Source organism: Vanellus vanellus (assembly GCF_965231255.1).
Source record: "Vanellus vanellus genome assembly, chromosome: 27".
Taxonomy (NCBI): domain Eukaryota; kingdom Metazoa; phylum Chordata; class Aves; order Charadriiformes; family Charadriidae; genus Vanellus; species Vanellus vanellus.
In genome coordinates this window covers 974,437-987,405 of record NC_138932.1, presented here as the reverse complement: position 1 = coordinate 987,405, position 12,969 = coordinate 974,437, and the positions used below count along the sequence as shown (strand labels likewise).

At 51.1% G+C, this 12,969-nt stretch overlaps 3 protein-coding genes across 3 annotated transcripts; all 3 read right to left on the bottom strand.

Moving 5' to 3' along the window:
- Positions 1 to 851: 851 nt before the first annotated feature.
- Positions 852 to 1,199, bottom strand: LOC309682180 (uncharacterized protein; the record flags this gene model as incomplete). The annotated part of the gene is made up of 1 exon (XM_082496204.1): positions 852 to 1,199. One exon carries the CDS (start codon positions 1,197 to 1,199, stop codon positions 852 to 854), a length of 348 nt encoding a protein of 115 aa, XP_082352330.1.
- A 4,140-nt stretch (positions 1,200 to 5,339) lies between these two features.
- Positions 5,340 to 5,657, bottom strand: LOC309682116 (uncharacterized protein; the record flags this gene model as incomplete). The annotated part of the gene is made up of 1 exon (XM_082496138.1): positions 5,340 to 5,657. One exon carries the CDS (start codon positions 5,655 to 5,657, stop codon positions 5,340 to 5,342), a length of 318 nt encoding a protein of 105 aa, XP_082352264.1.
- Positions 5,658 to 10,036: 4,379 nt separating this feature from the next.
- On the bottom strand, positions 10,037 to 10,678 carry LOC309682103 (uncharacterized protein; the record flags this gene model as incomplete). Its single annotated transcript, XM_082496121.1, has 1 exon — positions 10,037 to 10,678. One exon carries the CDS (start codon positions 10,676 to 10,678, stop codon positions 10,037 to 10,039), a length of 642 nt encoding a protein of 213 aa, XP_082352247.1.
- Positions 10,679 to 12,969: the final 2,291 nt, after the last annotated feature.

Here is a 12,969-nt window from a genome sequence, read left to right as displayed (position 1 = left end):
CAGTCCAAAACCTAAGAGGCAAAGGAAAAGAACCTCAAAACGTATGACTAGTAATCCCTTCTAGGGTTTTCTTGGGATGAGTGGGGTTGGCAGTTGGGGCATGGTTGCACCCCCGGTCTCCCCTCCGTGACACAGACGGGCTGCTCCCAGACCCAAAACACCCTTCCCCAGTTGCCCTCTGCCTTTCCAGCAGCATCTCCGCCAGGTCCTGGCTGTGCAGGGAGATGGATTTGGCTTCTCTCTCTGCCAGCTCTGCCCTTGACTCTTTGCACCCCTCCGCCCAGCTCAGGGAGGCACATCTCCGCTGAGTTCGCCTGCCGTCGGCACGTGCACGACAAGCTGCGGAAAACGCGAGAGTTAACGACTTTGCTGACTTCAGTTGCGCTGTTTTACGCAGTGATATCATTCTGCCTAAATGCTTAATGGTTTTTTTTTTGTGCACATGTGCTGAAGGGCTGGGTGCTTTCTCAGGGGTAAATTCCCCCGATTAAGATGTACGAACTGCTTAATAACTGTATAGACCCTATATTCCTCTACACCCAGCTGCGCCCCTATAGCATGCATGGAAAATAAGGAGTTTAAGGAAAGGTCAACACAGGAGATATCTCAGGAACATAATGCTTTATTGTCTCATGGGCACCTCACGGGGCCAAAGCAGAGCCTGGAGCATCAGGCGCAGGCAGCAGGGAAGCACAAGTGATGCTCCTGCCCCAGGGAGCGATGGTCCTGTGGGGCAGAGGAGAGGGGTGGCAGCCGGGCATCCCCGGGGCTTGCGAAGCTCTGGGGAGGCCGGAGGGAGCTGGTCCATGCGTGGCTTTTGCTGCCGGAGCCGCGGCGTGCGGGACACGCCATCACTTCATCTTCTGCGAGGGCAGCTGGTGGACCTGCTGCTGCTGCTGCTGCTGGCACTGGACCTGTGGCTTCCCGTGGCAGCTGGAGCCACCAGAGCTGTGGCAGCCACCACCACCGGAGCTGTGACAGCCACCACCGCCAGAGCTGTGGCAGCCACCGCCGCCACTGGAGCTGTGACAGCCACCACCACCGGAGCTGTGACAGCCACCGCCACCACCGCTGCTGTGACAACCACCTCCGCCACCGGAGCTGTGACAGCCACCGCCACTCCCGTGACAGCCGCCGCTGCTCTGGCGAGTGTAGCGCTCCTGCCTGTGGCACTGGTCCTTGTCCTGGCGTGAGCACATCGTGGTGTTTCGGGGTGACCTGCGGGGAGAGAGGAGCCATCAGGGGCTTTCCTTTCCTGCTGCTGCTCTTCCAGGGAAGATAAATTGGGATGTACATTTATCTAGTCTTAGCCAGATCCCACAATCGTCTTTGAACCTTGCACTGGCTTCTTATACCGCCCATGGATTGTCCCACCAAAGCCATAGATACTGGGAGCATCCAGAGCAGCTGGGCAGGTCTCACCACGGTTGGCTTTCCAACGCGGAGCCACCTCGCTGCCGGAGGGAGCAGAGCAACACCCCAGAGCCTCCCTCCAATTCCAAATCTCTCTGCTCTCCTTCGGCATCCCCAGTGCTTCCTCCTCACCCCACCTCCCTGCTCACAAACCCAGCACAAGCTGTGGGGCTCAGCCCGCTCCCAACCCATCCAGAGGGTTCCGAGCCCCAAAGCCCCGCAGCATCGCCGCTCTTACCTGAGATGCTCGTGCAGTAAAGGGCAAGGAGGGAATGAAGCTTTGCGGGACAGCAGTGCTTTTATACCCTCTCTGCGCACCTCGTCTGGCAGCGAAGCACCTCCCTGTCACAGAGGTCTCTTCATTTAATTCGTCGATGGCTTTTGGTTTGGTGTTTTTTTTTTTTTTTTTTTTTCCTCCTCACTCTGCTGGCTGCCGGCGTGACTCACCTCATCCGCACCGGGTCTCGCCTCTTGTTATCGGTCGTCTTTCCTGTGCCGCAGAAATATTTAATTGCCAGCTCTACCTGCGCTCAGCTGGGATGGGGGAGTAGTGTGGGTGGCCCCGGTTTCCACAACTTTGGCAGTTTGCTTGTGGTGTTGATCACAGCTGGGGAGATCTTTGAGTTTAGCAGGGGGATTTATGTCCTATACTTAAATCACACCATCCTTTTCAAGTATCTTGAGGTCCTCTAGTCCTGCAAATGCCCATAAACCCAGAGGTGTGCCTGTAAGTACCAACTCACTCAGGCTGAGAGAGTTGCAGTTGTTCAGCCTGGAGAGGAGAAGGCTCTGGGGAAACCTTATTATGGCCTTCCAGTCCCTAAAGTGGCTCCAGGAGAGCTGGGGAAGGACTTTTTTACAAGTGCATGCAGCGATAGGACAAGGGGGAATGGCTTCAATCTGGAAGAGGGCAGATTTAGATGAGATATTAAGAAGAAATGTTTCACTCTGAAGGTGATGAGGCACTGGCGCAGGGTGTCCTGAGAAGCTGTGGCTGTCCCATCCCTGGAGGTGTTCAAGGCCGGGTTGGACGGGGCTGGGAGCAACATGGGCTGGGGGGAGGTGTCCCTGCCTGGGGCAGGGTGGGGGGACACACTGGATGATCTTCAAGGTCCCTTCCAACCTAAACCATTCTGTGATTCTATGAATAAGGCTTTTGGCACGGTAGACTGTTCTGCTCTTGGCAGCAATTTGACTGGTACCACTGTTGGCTCATTTCTCTTAAAACCAGCTGAAATGCGGTGGAGTGGTGAAGAGAGAGAAAAGACAGCCCCTATAAAACTTTTTTTTGTGGGTCAAAAGTTTCCTGCTGTTGCCAGAAGGACCAAAAGCAGTTGGGATTCTTATTTTTGGAAGGGGGAAAACCTGCCCTAGGTTAGCAAGGTACATAATTATGTGGTTAACTTTCAGTCCGTGAGTAATGCCGGCAGCAGCAGCGCTGGTGGTTTTTTTTGTTTGGTTTTTTTTTTGTTTTTTTTTTTTTTTCGGGGCTGTGAGTGGCTTTGGTGCTGCCACGCGGAGGGGGAGGGCTCCTGTGGGTGCTGCCTTGGGTGATGCATGGTGGCCTGGGGTGGCTGCCACATTGCAGGGAGCTGGCAGACCCTGGGTACTTTCTCCAAACTTGCAGGAACATCCTTTTTGGGGCACTTTTCCCTGCTCCCCAATTACCTTATAATTGGCCAACAAATCTGAGTGTTATTCAGATGGATGCACAGACCCACGTGAGCCTTCAGTCCAGGCCAGGTACCACGTTTGCAGCGAGAGCTAATTGCAAGCAACAATTTGAGATACTCCCTGTACCTTTCTTGTACCTCTGCGGCATCGGCTGAGGGGTGCTTCAGACCAAGTATCTTGTTTTTGCCCTTTTCTGCCATTACTGTGGAAGCCATTTCAGTTATTAAACAGGCAGTAAATAAAAGACTAAAATCAGTGTTGCCAGCTGAAAAAGGGAAATGCTATGGTTTTCTCAGTGCAAAACACTGACAAAACACTTCCCCAGCGCTGGAGGTGTTCAAGGCCAGGTTGGACGGGGCTGGGAGCAACCTGGGCTGGTGGGAGGTGTCCCTGCCCGGGGCAGGGGGGTGGAACAAGATGAGCTTTAAGGTTCTGTCCAACCCCAACCGTTCTGTGATTCTATGATTCTATGAAAAGTGCTTGGAAAACGCCCTTTGGTAGCACACAGAGATGCTTGAGTGTTTGGTATTTTTGGCCCACATCTCCCACCTATTATCTTTCTTTCTCCATGCTGATTAAGTTTTCATGCTGTTCCCAGGCGCTGGGCTTAATTAACCCCATCCCACCTTGGCTAACACTGTTTGAGAGACCAGGCATCCTTGGGGAAGCAGCTGGAAAACTGCACAAGCTGCCGGGCACTGTGGTGCCTCTCCAGCCTCTTGTGAGCTCCTGCTTTGAATGCAGGTGCCCAAAACCTCATTAAGGCACTGCAAGTCCTGAGCGGTTCCTGCAATCCGAAAAATATCTGACACATTGGCTGTTACTGAAACACAGAGGATTTTTGGAAAGGCGGGTGGACAGGGCAGGGTTAATGAATCAGCTGCGCAACATAAATGCTTCTTTTGTATTGCTTAATTGCTATTATGAATGAGAACAGTGTCAGGGCAAACTGTACCCAGGTTGGATCACTTCTGTTTAATCGCGTTTTGTTCCGGCATCAGAAGAAAGGTTGGAAATACTCTCCATGCAAAAAGACTCAAAGTAATTTTTGGCTCTCAGCATCGTGCTGCATTCAGTTCCTCATGCTTTAATTGTTCTGAGTTCATTAAAGATCAGCAGCACCCAGCCAGCAGTCCTGGGCACCTCTAGGTTTTGTGGCTGTCCACTTTAACATGCCTCGAAAATGGGGTTTGCGATGGGGGCTTAAGGCAAATGCCGGAGTCACACAACCCACAACCATCATTTTCAACTGATTCCTACACCGAAAGCCGATTCCTACACCGAAAACCGTCAGCCCGCTCGGGGAGTCAGCTGCCGCCTGCACCCTTTTCGGCGACGCCAGATATTTCTGGTCATCGTGACACACTCGAGAATAATCTTATCAGGGCAACATCCATTTCGTGAATGGCAATACCAAACCAATACGTTACACAAGTCATTTTAATTACAAGCTGAGAAGAAATTTATCAGTCCGTTGTGTAACGCCGGCACCTTGCAACGCCCCTGGCTCGACCCAGGGCTCCTGGAGTGTTGGGCAGAGGGTTTTTAGAAAGGTGTGCTGGGGGGTTTGAAGCAAGCGTGTGGAGATACCTGCCCCAAGCATGGTGCCTTGGGGCCAGATGGCAAAAAAAAAAAAGGGATTTCTGCCCCATCACGGATGCCTTTGCCTATAGGACTTTTTCTGCCCCACGGTTGTGCCCATAGCCGGTCCCGAGGTCTTGTACAATGCAGCCCGTGGGGTTTTGGTGGTGGATTTGGGTCTCCAGCTCTGGGGGAAGGTGGGATGGAGGAGAGCTGCCTGCACTGCAGAGGTCTGAGACGGCCTGCTATAATTTCAGAGTTGAAAAAAATCTTTATTCTCTCTCTTTTCCGTTGAAGTCCATAGGGGAGAGCACGGCAGTGCCTGCCCCTGCCGCCGTGCCTGGGCAGGGCAACCTCAGGGCTATTAGAGAAGCACAAAGTGTCTTGTATTGTGGTATGAAATACACAGTGAAAGAAAAATCACAAAACTCATGAACTCTGAATTGTAACGGCTTATGCATAGTCACAGACTGATACAGAGAAAACCACACCAGTGTGAATGTGCACAGTTTATTTTAGCACCCACAGATAAGTTCATCAGAAGGACGGGACTCACCAGGGGAGGGAGAGGAGACATTTTCTTTGCAGGTTGCTAGGAGACATGCAAAGCTTTCTGAACTCAGCACAAGATCAAGAACACGCATGTGTATAACATGGAGGCAATGTCCTGATCACTTCATCTTTGAGGGTACTTGGTAGATTTGCTGCTGGCAATCCTGTGGCTTTCCATGGCAGGATCCACCGCTGCTCCTGTGGCATCCAGATCCACTGCTGCTCCTGTGGCATCCAGATCCACTGCTGCTCCCATGGCATCCGGATCCACCACTGCTCCCATGGCATCCAGATCTACCGCTGCTGCCATGGCATCTGGATCCACTGCTCCTCCTGTGGCATCCGGATCCACCGCTGCTCCCGTGGCATCCTTCACCACTGTGGCATGAGGATCGCTCTTGCCGGTGGCACTGGTCCTTGTCCTGGCGAGAGCACATCTTTGCAGACCTACTGGAAAGACTATCATCTTTGAGTGGGTGCAAAGGCAAGAGACATTGTGATGTCTGCCAGCTAGCAGTAGCAGATGTCTAGTTAGATGGGATTATACATCAAGAATAAATTCTTGTTATAAGCCAGATTCTTGAAGAAGAGAGAAAAATTAGCAATGCACAGCTGCCTGTAGCGGTCCCTGACCTGTATGGAGGACTCTGTGCTTTCAGCAAGTCTTTCTCTTCCATGTTTAACAAATATATAATATAGAAGTTAAAACACTTAGTGATTAGTGAGAAGTGGTGGCCAGACAGAGTCCAGAGCTAGACCTGAAGAGTCCTTCCTGTCCTCAGCTGTCTGTACCAGTAAGTTTTAAGTTTTCCTCGTTGCTTTCTATCATTTATGTATGGACATTGATGGAGAAGACAACCTAGGCAGAAGGGCTGAGCAACTGTGACCAGAGACAGTCACAGAGGTGAGATGTGTAAGAGAAGTGGTCAAGAACTCAGGATCAGGACAAAGCTGGTGATCATTAAAAGTTCAAAATTTTAATCAAGCTCGACTTACCCTGTTCAGCAGGAATTTGAGAGGAGACGTGAAGCTGAGACAATGAGGAGAAATGGGGTGTGAGAACTTTTATAGGGCGCCCAGTATTTTTGCTCCGGAAACAAGATGAGGTCCCACTGGAGGGACTTGATTGTTCACCACCCCGAGCACTTTGCTAATTGGAGAGTTTTTACACTGCTGTTTTGACTCATAGTATTACGAGCAGATCGATATCCCGCCTTTGGGATCGCCGTTCCTCTCGTTACTCCATAAAAATGTTAATTGCCCACCACGCCTGGCGTGGTTCACATGCAGGGATGGTCCTGCTGCCACTGCCTAAAGAATTTACCTGTTTCTCGTACCTAAAGCAAAGCAGCCCAAGTCGGCAATGCAAAAATATTAGTGGATGGGAAGGTGGGATAGTGGGGTGGACTGGCTTGCAAAGGGATCCAGAAAATAAAAGGGGCTTGAAAGAGAAGAAATAAGGCTGTGGTGGCATGTAGGAAAAAATGGGTGCATTTGGGCAGCTTGGGAAAAAAATCTAGGTTGTGAGTGGGCGAAGGAGACAAAGAGAATTAAGGATGCAGGTATGAGCACATGATGGGGCAGCAGAACGCAAGTGAAGAGCCTGGGGCTGGTCTGCGTGTGGGGTGCCCTGAAAACAAGGAGTGTGAGCATCCTCCGCTGAGCCCCGGGGGCCACCACTGCCCGTCCACCCCCGCTGGGGAGATGGGGCTCAGCCCTGCTGGGGTGCAAAAGGAGCCGAGTTGCCTCTGGGCTCTAAAGCTGTCACCGAGGTTTGGGTTTGGGGTTTAGAGGTGGGAGATGGCGGTGCAAGTCTTTGAAGCAAACTCATGCTGGACATGTCTGGTTGGAAGGATGGGAGTGGGCAAACACAGGCAGTGGGATGTGGCCAGGGAGTAGCATCAAAGAGAAACCTAATTCTGAGTAAAACAGTAAGGAAGCGCTGAAAGGAGTGTTGCAATATTTCAAATCAGTCTTTTCTTTGCTCGGAGAGAGACTTTTAACCCAAACAGAAGGAATTTAAAACCCTATAGGAGACAGCGAGCATCCAGGCAGGAGGCACGGAACGACAAAAGGTCTCCAACAGTGTCCTGTTTCCATGATACTTGTTCCAAATATCTGCTGTTGGTTACCTTTATTACACTTTGATGGGAGAAAAATGCAGGGAGGAAATTGTTGTGACTCTTTGAGCTCTCTCTGTGTCTCCATCCTCACGTATACATTGAGGAGGGCATCTGGATCTATGTCTCTTGATTTAATGCTCTGCTTTGGGGAGAAAAGTGTCTTTCTGTCTACAGAGCACACTAGGCCTGATCTCATCCAGGACTCTAGAGGCCACTGTGATATTAATAATAGCACAGATTGAATTAAAATAAAATAGGGTCGAGGAGATTCATTGCTAACCAATGGAGCTGAATCACTTGAACGGACTGATACATGAGGAAATCAGAATGTGTCTGAGGATATTTCACAAGCGTCAGAAGAACAAAAATTCTTGTGAAACTATTATTCACGATTCACTAATTACACCCCAGATCACGTGGATGGTGACAGACACGTTTATCATTTGTCTCGGCGACAGAGACATCCACCCGAGCACGGCCTGGTGGGGAGGATGCTCATGCGCACCAGACCCGTGTTCAAGACAGAACCATACTGACCCTACAGCTGGTCTCTGAGCCCCACATATCTCCTGCAAAGCTCCTAGTTTTTGGGAGAGGCTTCGCTGTGTCCCTTGATCCTATTCTGAGTGGATGGCAGTTCTTTTTCTTTGGGTAATTTGTTGTTTTTATGGAAGGAATGGTCCTAATACAAGTTTCAGGAGTGGGTTTGTTCCCCAGTTTGGATCATGGTTTCTGGATGGCTTATATGTGGTCATGATTTTTCCATATTTCAGTTACTGGTTTTCTATTTATGAAGGACATACATTAAGAACAGAAAAAAACCCGAGATCTTAGAAGGATCTGGGGGACATCCCAGGTACAAGTCCAAACCCCCAAATCCCTGAGAGAGGTGATTTAAACACAAAGATAATTTCTCTTTTGTTTCAGACAGGGATTGCTTGTATGAAATCCCTCTCATTAGAGGTTGGACAAATCTATGTCAAAATAGCTTGAGCAGAACAACACCTGCCCTGGGGTGTAGGAAGCAGGAGGAGTCTTCTGCAGCCCTCTCTTCCAGAGCCCAGCAAGCTCCAGAAGGGATTTGAAAGTGGGTTTGGATGCCTTTGCCACCGCCCCATCCTGTGCTGCAGTAGTTTTGCTGGCACTTTTCTTTCCAGGGATGTCCCCGAGGTTTGCACAAGCAGTGTTGTCATTGCAGTCCACCGCATGGCCCATGGAGTGGGCGTTTGGGCTGCCCCAGGGCTGGGCCAGCCCCTGGAGCCATGCTTGGGATGGGAACTGCAACGCACATTGGCATCAGCCTCTGCCCATGCGCAAGGAAGAGGTTGGTGAGGAAGACTTGCTGCCGTGTCAGGGCAGAGCATGTTGGCAGCCCCCGTGTACCCACCAACAAACCCTCCATCCCAGGAAGGAGCACCCTGCGCCCATTTTTATTTCTTTTCCTTATCCAGATTGTTCAGCAGGAGAAATCTCCACCATTAATGTTGCGAAGTGGCTGATGCTGTGATGTGTCACATCCTGCAGGCTGGGCCAGGCAGGACACTGGGAGATGGAGACAATGAAGGCTCTCGGCTATGCTGGGTGAGGTGTGAGGAGCCACCTGGGACATGATGCTGTGAGTCACTGACTCCAGATCCCCACTTTGCTGTAGCGATCCTCCCAGGTGATTCCCCTTCTGACCCTACCAGGCCACATCTTACAAGGAGTTTGGGGCCTTTCACCCTGTTAGAGAGAGAAGGTCCAACTAAGTGCCTCCCTGATGTCTACAAACCCATTTCTAATTTGTTTGACGTGTATTCCTGGCCAAATGATCCCCATTTCTCCTTGGGTCAAAGTCTTCAGCTCTGAGAGGTTTCACCCCTCCCTGGTCTTTCCCAACATCACTCTCAGCCACCAGAGTGGCACTGAGCATCACTGAGCTGCTGAAGACATGTAGGTCCTGCAGGAGCTGCCTCCCTTGGGGTGAGAAAAGATCTGTCACATTGGGGACCTGTGAAGGTCTAATGGACCATGGACCAGGGCATTTCTCTTCCACAAGCTTCAGCCTCCCCTCTTGCTTTACACTAGCTGTTCCATTCCTATTCCTGAATCCTCTTCCTGTCTTTCTGTCCCAGGGCTTATTTTGGAGATTTCTGATACGAGTCAAACTGCACCCATTGCCTCATCAGGGAATGAAGTGATGTGCCAAGCAGACCCTCTCGTTTTTGACTCTCTGATGAAGTGTGTGGGTTTTTTTTTGCATTAGCCTATTAGTATTGAGTTGCTGGGTTGCATAAAGAGTCCGTGACGAAAACTGTTAGTTCCTTCTCAACGAGGAAGTTGTCTGGAGTAGGAATAAAAAGTCACAAGGCTGAATCAACCAGGAACCTTGATGTGAGGGTGACTGGGGATGCTGCAAACACCAGTTTTGGCCACAAGAAGGAACAGAAGGAACTCAAAGAGATGAAGTGGAAAACACTGATGCAAGGGGGGTTATGAACCACAATTTTTTATTGCCTCCACGTCTGCTGTGAAATAAGGAGATGAATAGCGCTTAATATTTCACAGAGTCAGTGGGTTACGCCTTCAAAGCACGTTACAAGCAAAATGACAGGAAGAGTGGAGACCCATGAGCGACGTGGGACGTGCCGCCCATCGGGGCAACATTGCGAGAGTGAGCAGTTTCCCCTATCCATCCCCACTCCTCGTGTCCTCTACTTTATCTTCCGCGCTGGCACTTTGCAGACCTGCTTTTGCTGCTGGCTGGGGACGCACTTCGCCGCGGGCACGCAGCCTTGCTGCACTGGAGGGGGACAGCTCTGTACGGGGCAGCACTGTGGGATGTGCTGTGTTGGTTTGCTGTAGCACGGCTTCCCCCCCTGGTACCCCGATCCGTGGCATCTCTCGGAGCAGACCGACCTGCCGTAGCTGTGGCATCCCCCCGATGACCCGTAGCTGTACGTGGGTCTTCTGACGCAGCTTGAACCACCTCCGTGGCATGAACCGGAGGACCCTTGGCATCTCTCGGAGCAGACCGACCTGCCGTAGCTGTGGCATCCCCCTGATGACCCGTAGCTGTACGTGGGCCTCCTGACGCAGCTCGAGCCCCCGCCTCCATGGCACGAATTAGCCGCAGCGTAGCCGTGGCATCTCTCAGAGCAGACTGGCTGCCGATAGCCATAATGCCGGTAGTTGTGCCCTCTCATGCCTTCAACGCCTTCACCCTCGCACCCCGAGGAGCAGGTGTTGTAGCCGTAGCGGAAAGGCGTGCGCCGGGTGTCCAGCCAGGACCCTGAGGGATCATACCAGGTGGAGTTCAAGTTGAAGTAAGATTCTCTTCCAGAAGAGTATATCATGTTTGAATTCTTGGAAGAAACCTGAAAAACACACGGCCAGATAAGCTTGCATTTCCACCTCCTCTCTTTTCACTTAATTTCCCATAAAACTGCTTTTGTGAGATATTCATAAGTCAACCTTGCTTATCCTGAAAGCTGGGATCTAAAGGAAATTCTTACAGTTGCCCAATACTGGTCATACTATATCCAAGCCCTCTTCCTGACCTTAGTCTTGATTTTTTTACCCTCCAAGAAGAGAAACAGCCATGGGGCACAGCAGTGTATCGTGGCATTGCTGTAAATCCCATACCCAGGTGCCCCAACAGCTTCTTTCTTGGCTTAGCCCACCACCCTCTAGCCCTTGCGTGTAGAGCATGGTCTGCAGGACAGTGCAAGTGCGCCTGGACCGTGACCTCCTGAATCCAGATACCCATCCAAAAATGAACCTGGCTGCTCCAGGATGTGTCTTACCCAATTCACGAGGGAAGGCAGATGCTGACCGGGAGAGCAGATTGTGAAAAGCAAAGGGACGGAGGCCTTTTATATGGTTCCAAGTCTTCCCCTTGTACATGAAACACGTTGCAGGAACGAGGACTAAATTATTTATTGGCAAAACATCTCCTCCATTTAGATGCTCTTCCCAGCGCTTGGCATGTTCTGCTTGACTCATGATTCCTGATAAGCATCTCTTAATTATAACGTAGTTACCGAGTGGTGCACATAAAGGACACATCGTTTAAGCCACACATTGGCTATGTGAGGCAGGTAATAATGTACTTATTCACCATCTCCAGAGGACCGAGACACTGAGTAGAGGCTGACGGGTGACCTGTGAGTCAGGAGCCGTGATGTGCATGGTGCTACTGTCCCGGCCTTCCCCTTCTCTTACCCATGAGGAGCATTTCCAGGTGCCTGAAGCACAAACAGGTGATTGGGAAGAGCCAGCTCAGAGTCACCAAAAGCAAATCATGCTGATGGGTTTCGGTGATGAAGAGGCCCGCTCTGTGGATGGTGGAACGTGATGGATGGTGCTCCATCAGCTTGTGTGAGCCTTTTGGCACAGTCTCCCATGGCAGCCTTGTAGTTAAACTGGTGGAGGTATGGACCAGATGGGTAAACTACATGGTAGGTGAAAAACTGGCTGATACTGATGCTGTTGAATGTCTTCATTAATGCCCTGGATAATGGGGTGCAATTGGAAAACCTACAGGTGGCACCAAGTTGGGGTGAGTGGCTGGAACTGCTGGAGGATGGGACCTGGGCAGGGTGGAGAAATGCTCCTGCGGCTGGGATGGAATAACTGGGGTGGGAAGGGTGGGAAGGCTGGTGAAAAACAGCTGGGAAGAAAAGATGGACCAAAGCTGACCTGGAAGAGCCAATGTGAGGGCTAAGTTGGCCCTCGGCCTGTGGGCTCTGAGTCAGCCCTTTGGGCACCACGCCGGGACGGTGCCTGGGAACTGCCTTCAGTGAGAAGAAGCTGGGAACAAAATCACAGAATCACAGAATCACAGAATGGTCAGGGTTGGAAGGGACCTCTGGAGATCCCCCAGTCCCACCTCCTGCCAGAGCAGGGGCATCTCTAGCAGTGGCACAGGACACGTCCAGGCGGGTTTGGAATGGCTCCAGAGGGGGAGACTCCCCCACCTCTCTGGGCAGCTGTCCCAGCGCTCTGCCACCCTCACAGGAAAGAAGTTCCCCCTCATGTTAAGGTGGAACTTCCGATGGTCACGTTTGTGCCCGTTCCCTCTTGTCCTGTCACTGGGCACCACTGAACAAAGACTGTTCCCATCCCCCCGGCACCCTCCCTTTGGGGATTTATAAGCATTGATGAGATCCCCCCTCAGCCTTCTCTTCTCCAGGCTAAAAAGCCCCACGTCCCTCAGCCTTTCCTCATAAGAAAGATGCTCCAGTCCCCTCATCATCTCTGTAGCCCTTTGCTGGACCCTCTCCAGCAGTTCCCTGTCCTTCTTGAACTGGAACTAATAAAATAAGGGATTTCTGAAGTTGAAGTTTGTATGTCAGTGGTTTTTCATTTGGTTAAAATTAGACAGGAGAAAAATAAGTTGTTGCATTTTTCTGCGTTAAGAAAACAAGAATGAATTTCTGTTTTCCTCTCTGGTTTTCCTCGGTGGTTGCTTGTGGCTGTGAGGACACTCCAGGGCTATCCTTAGGCAGTACAAAGAAAGAAAAACATATGTTTTAATGCACCTAGTGGAAGGCTTTTCTGGCAAAGTGAGAGAGAAACAGCACTTTATCAAGAGTGCCTGTGATAGCTGGGCAGTGGGGACTGCGGGGGAAGAGCCTGGCATGCA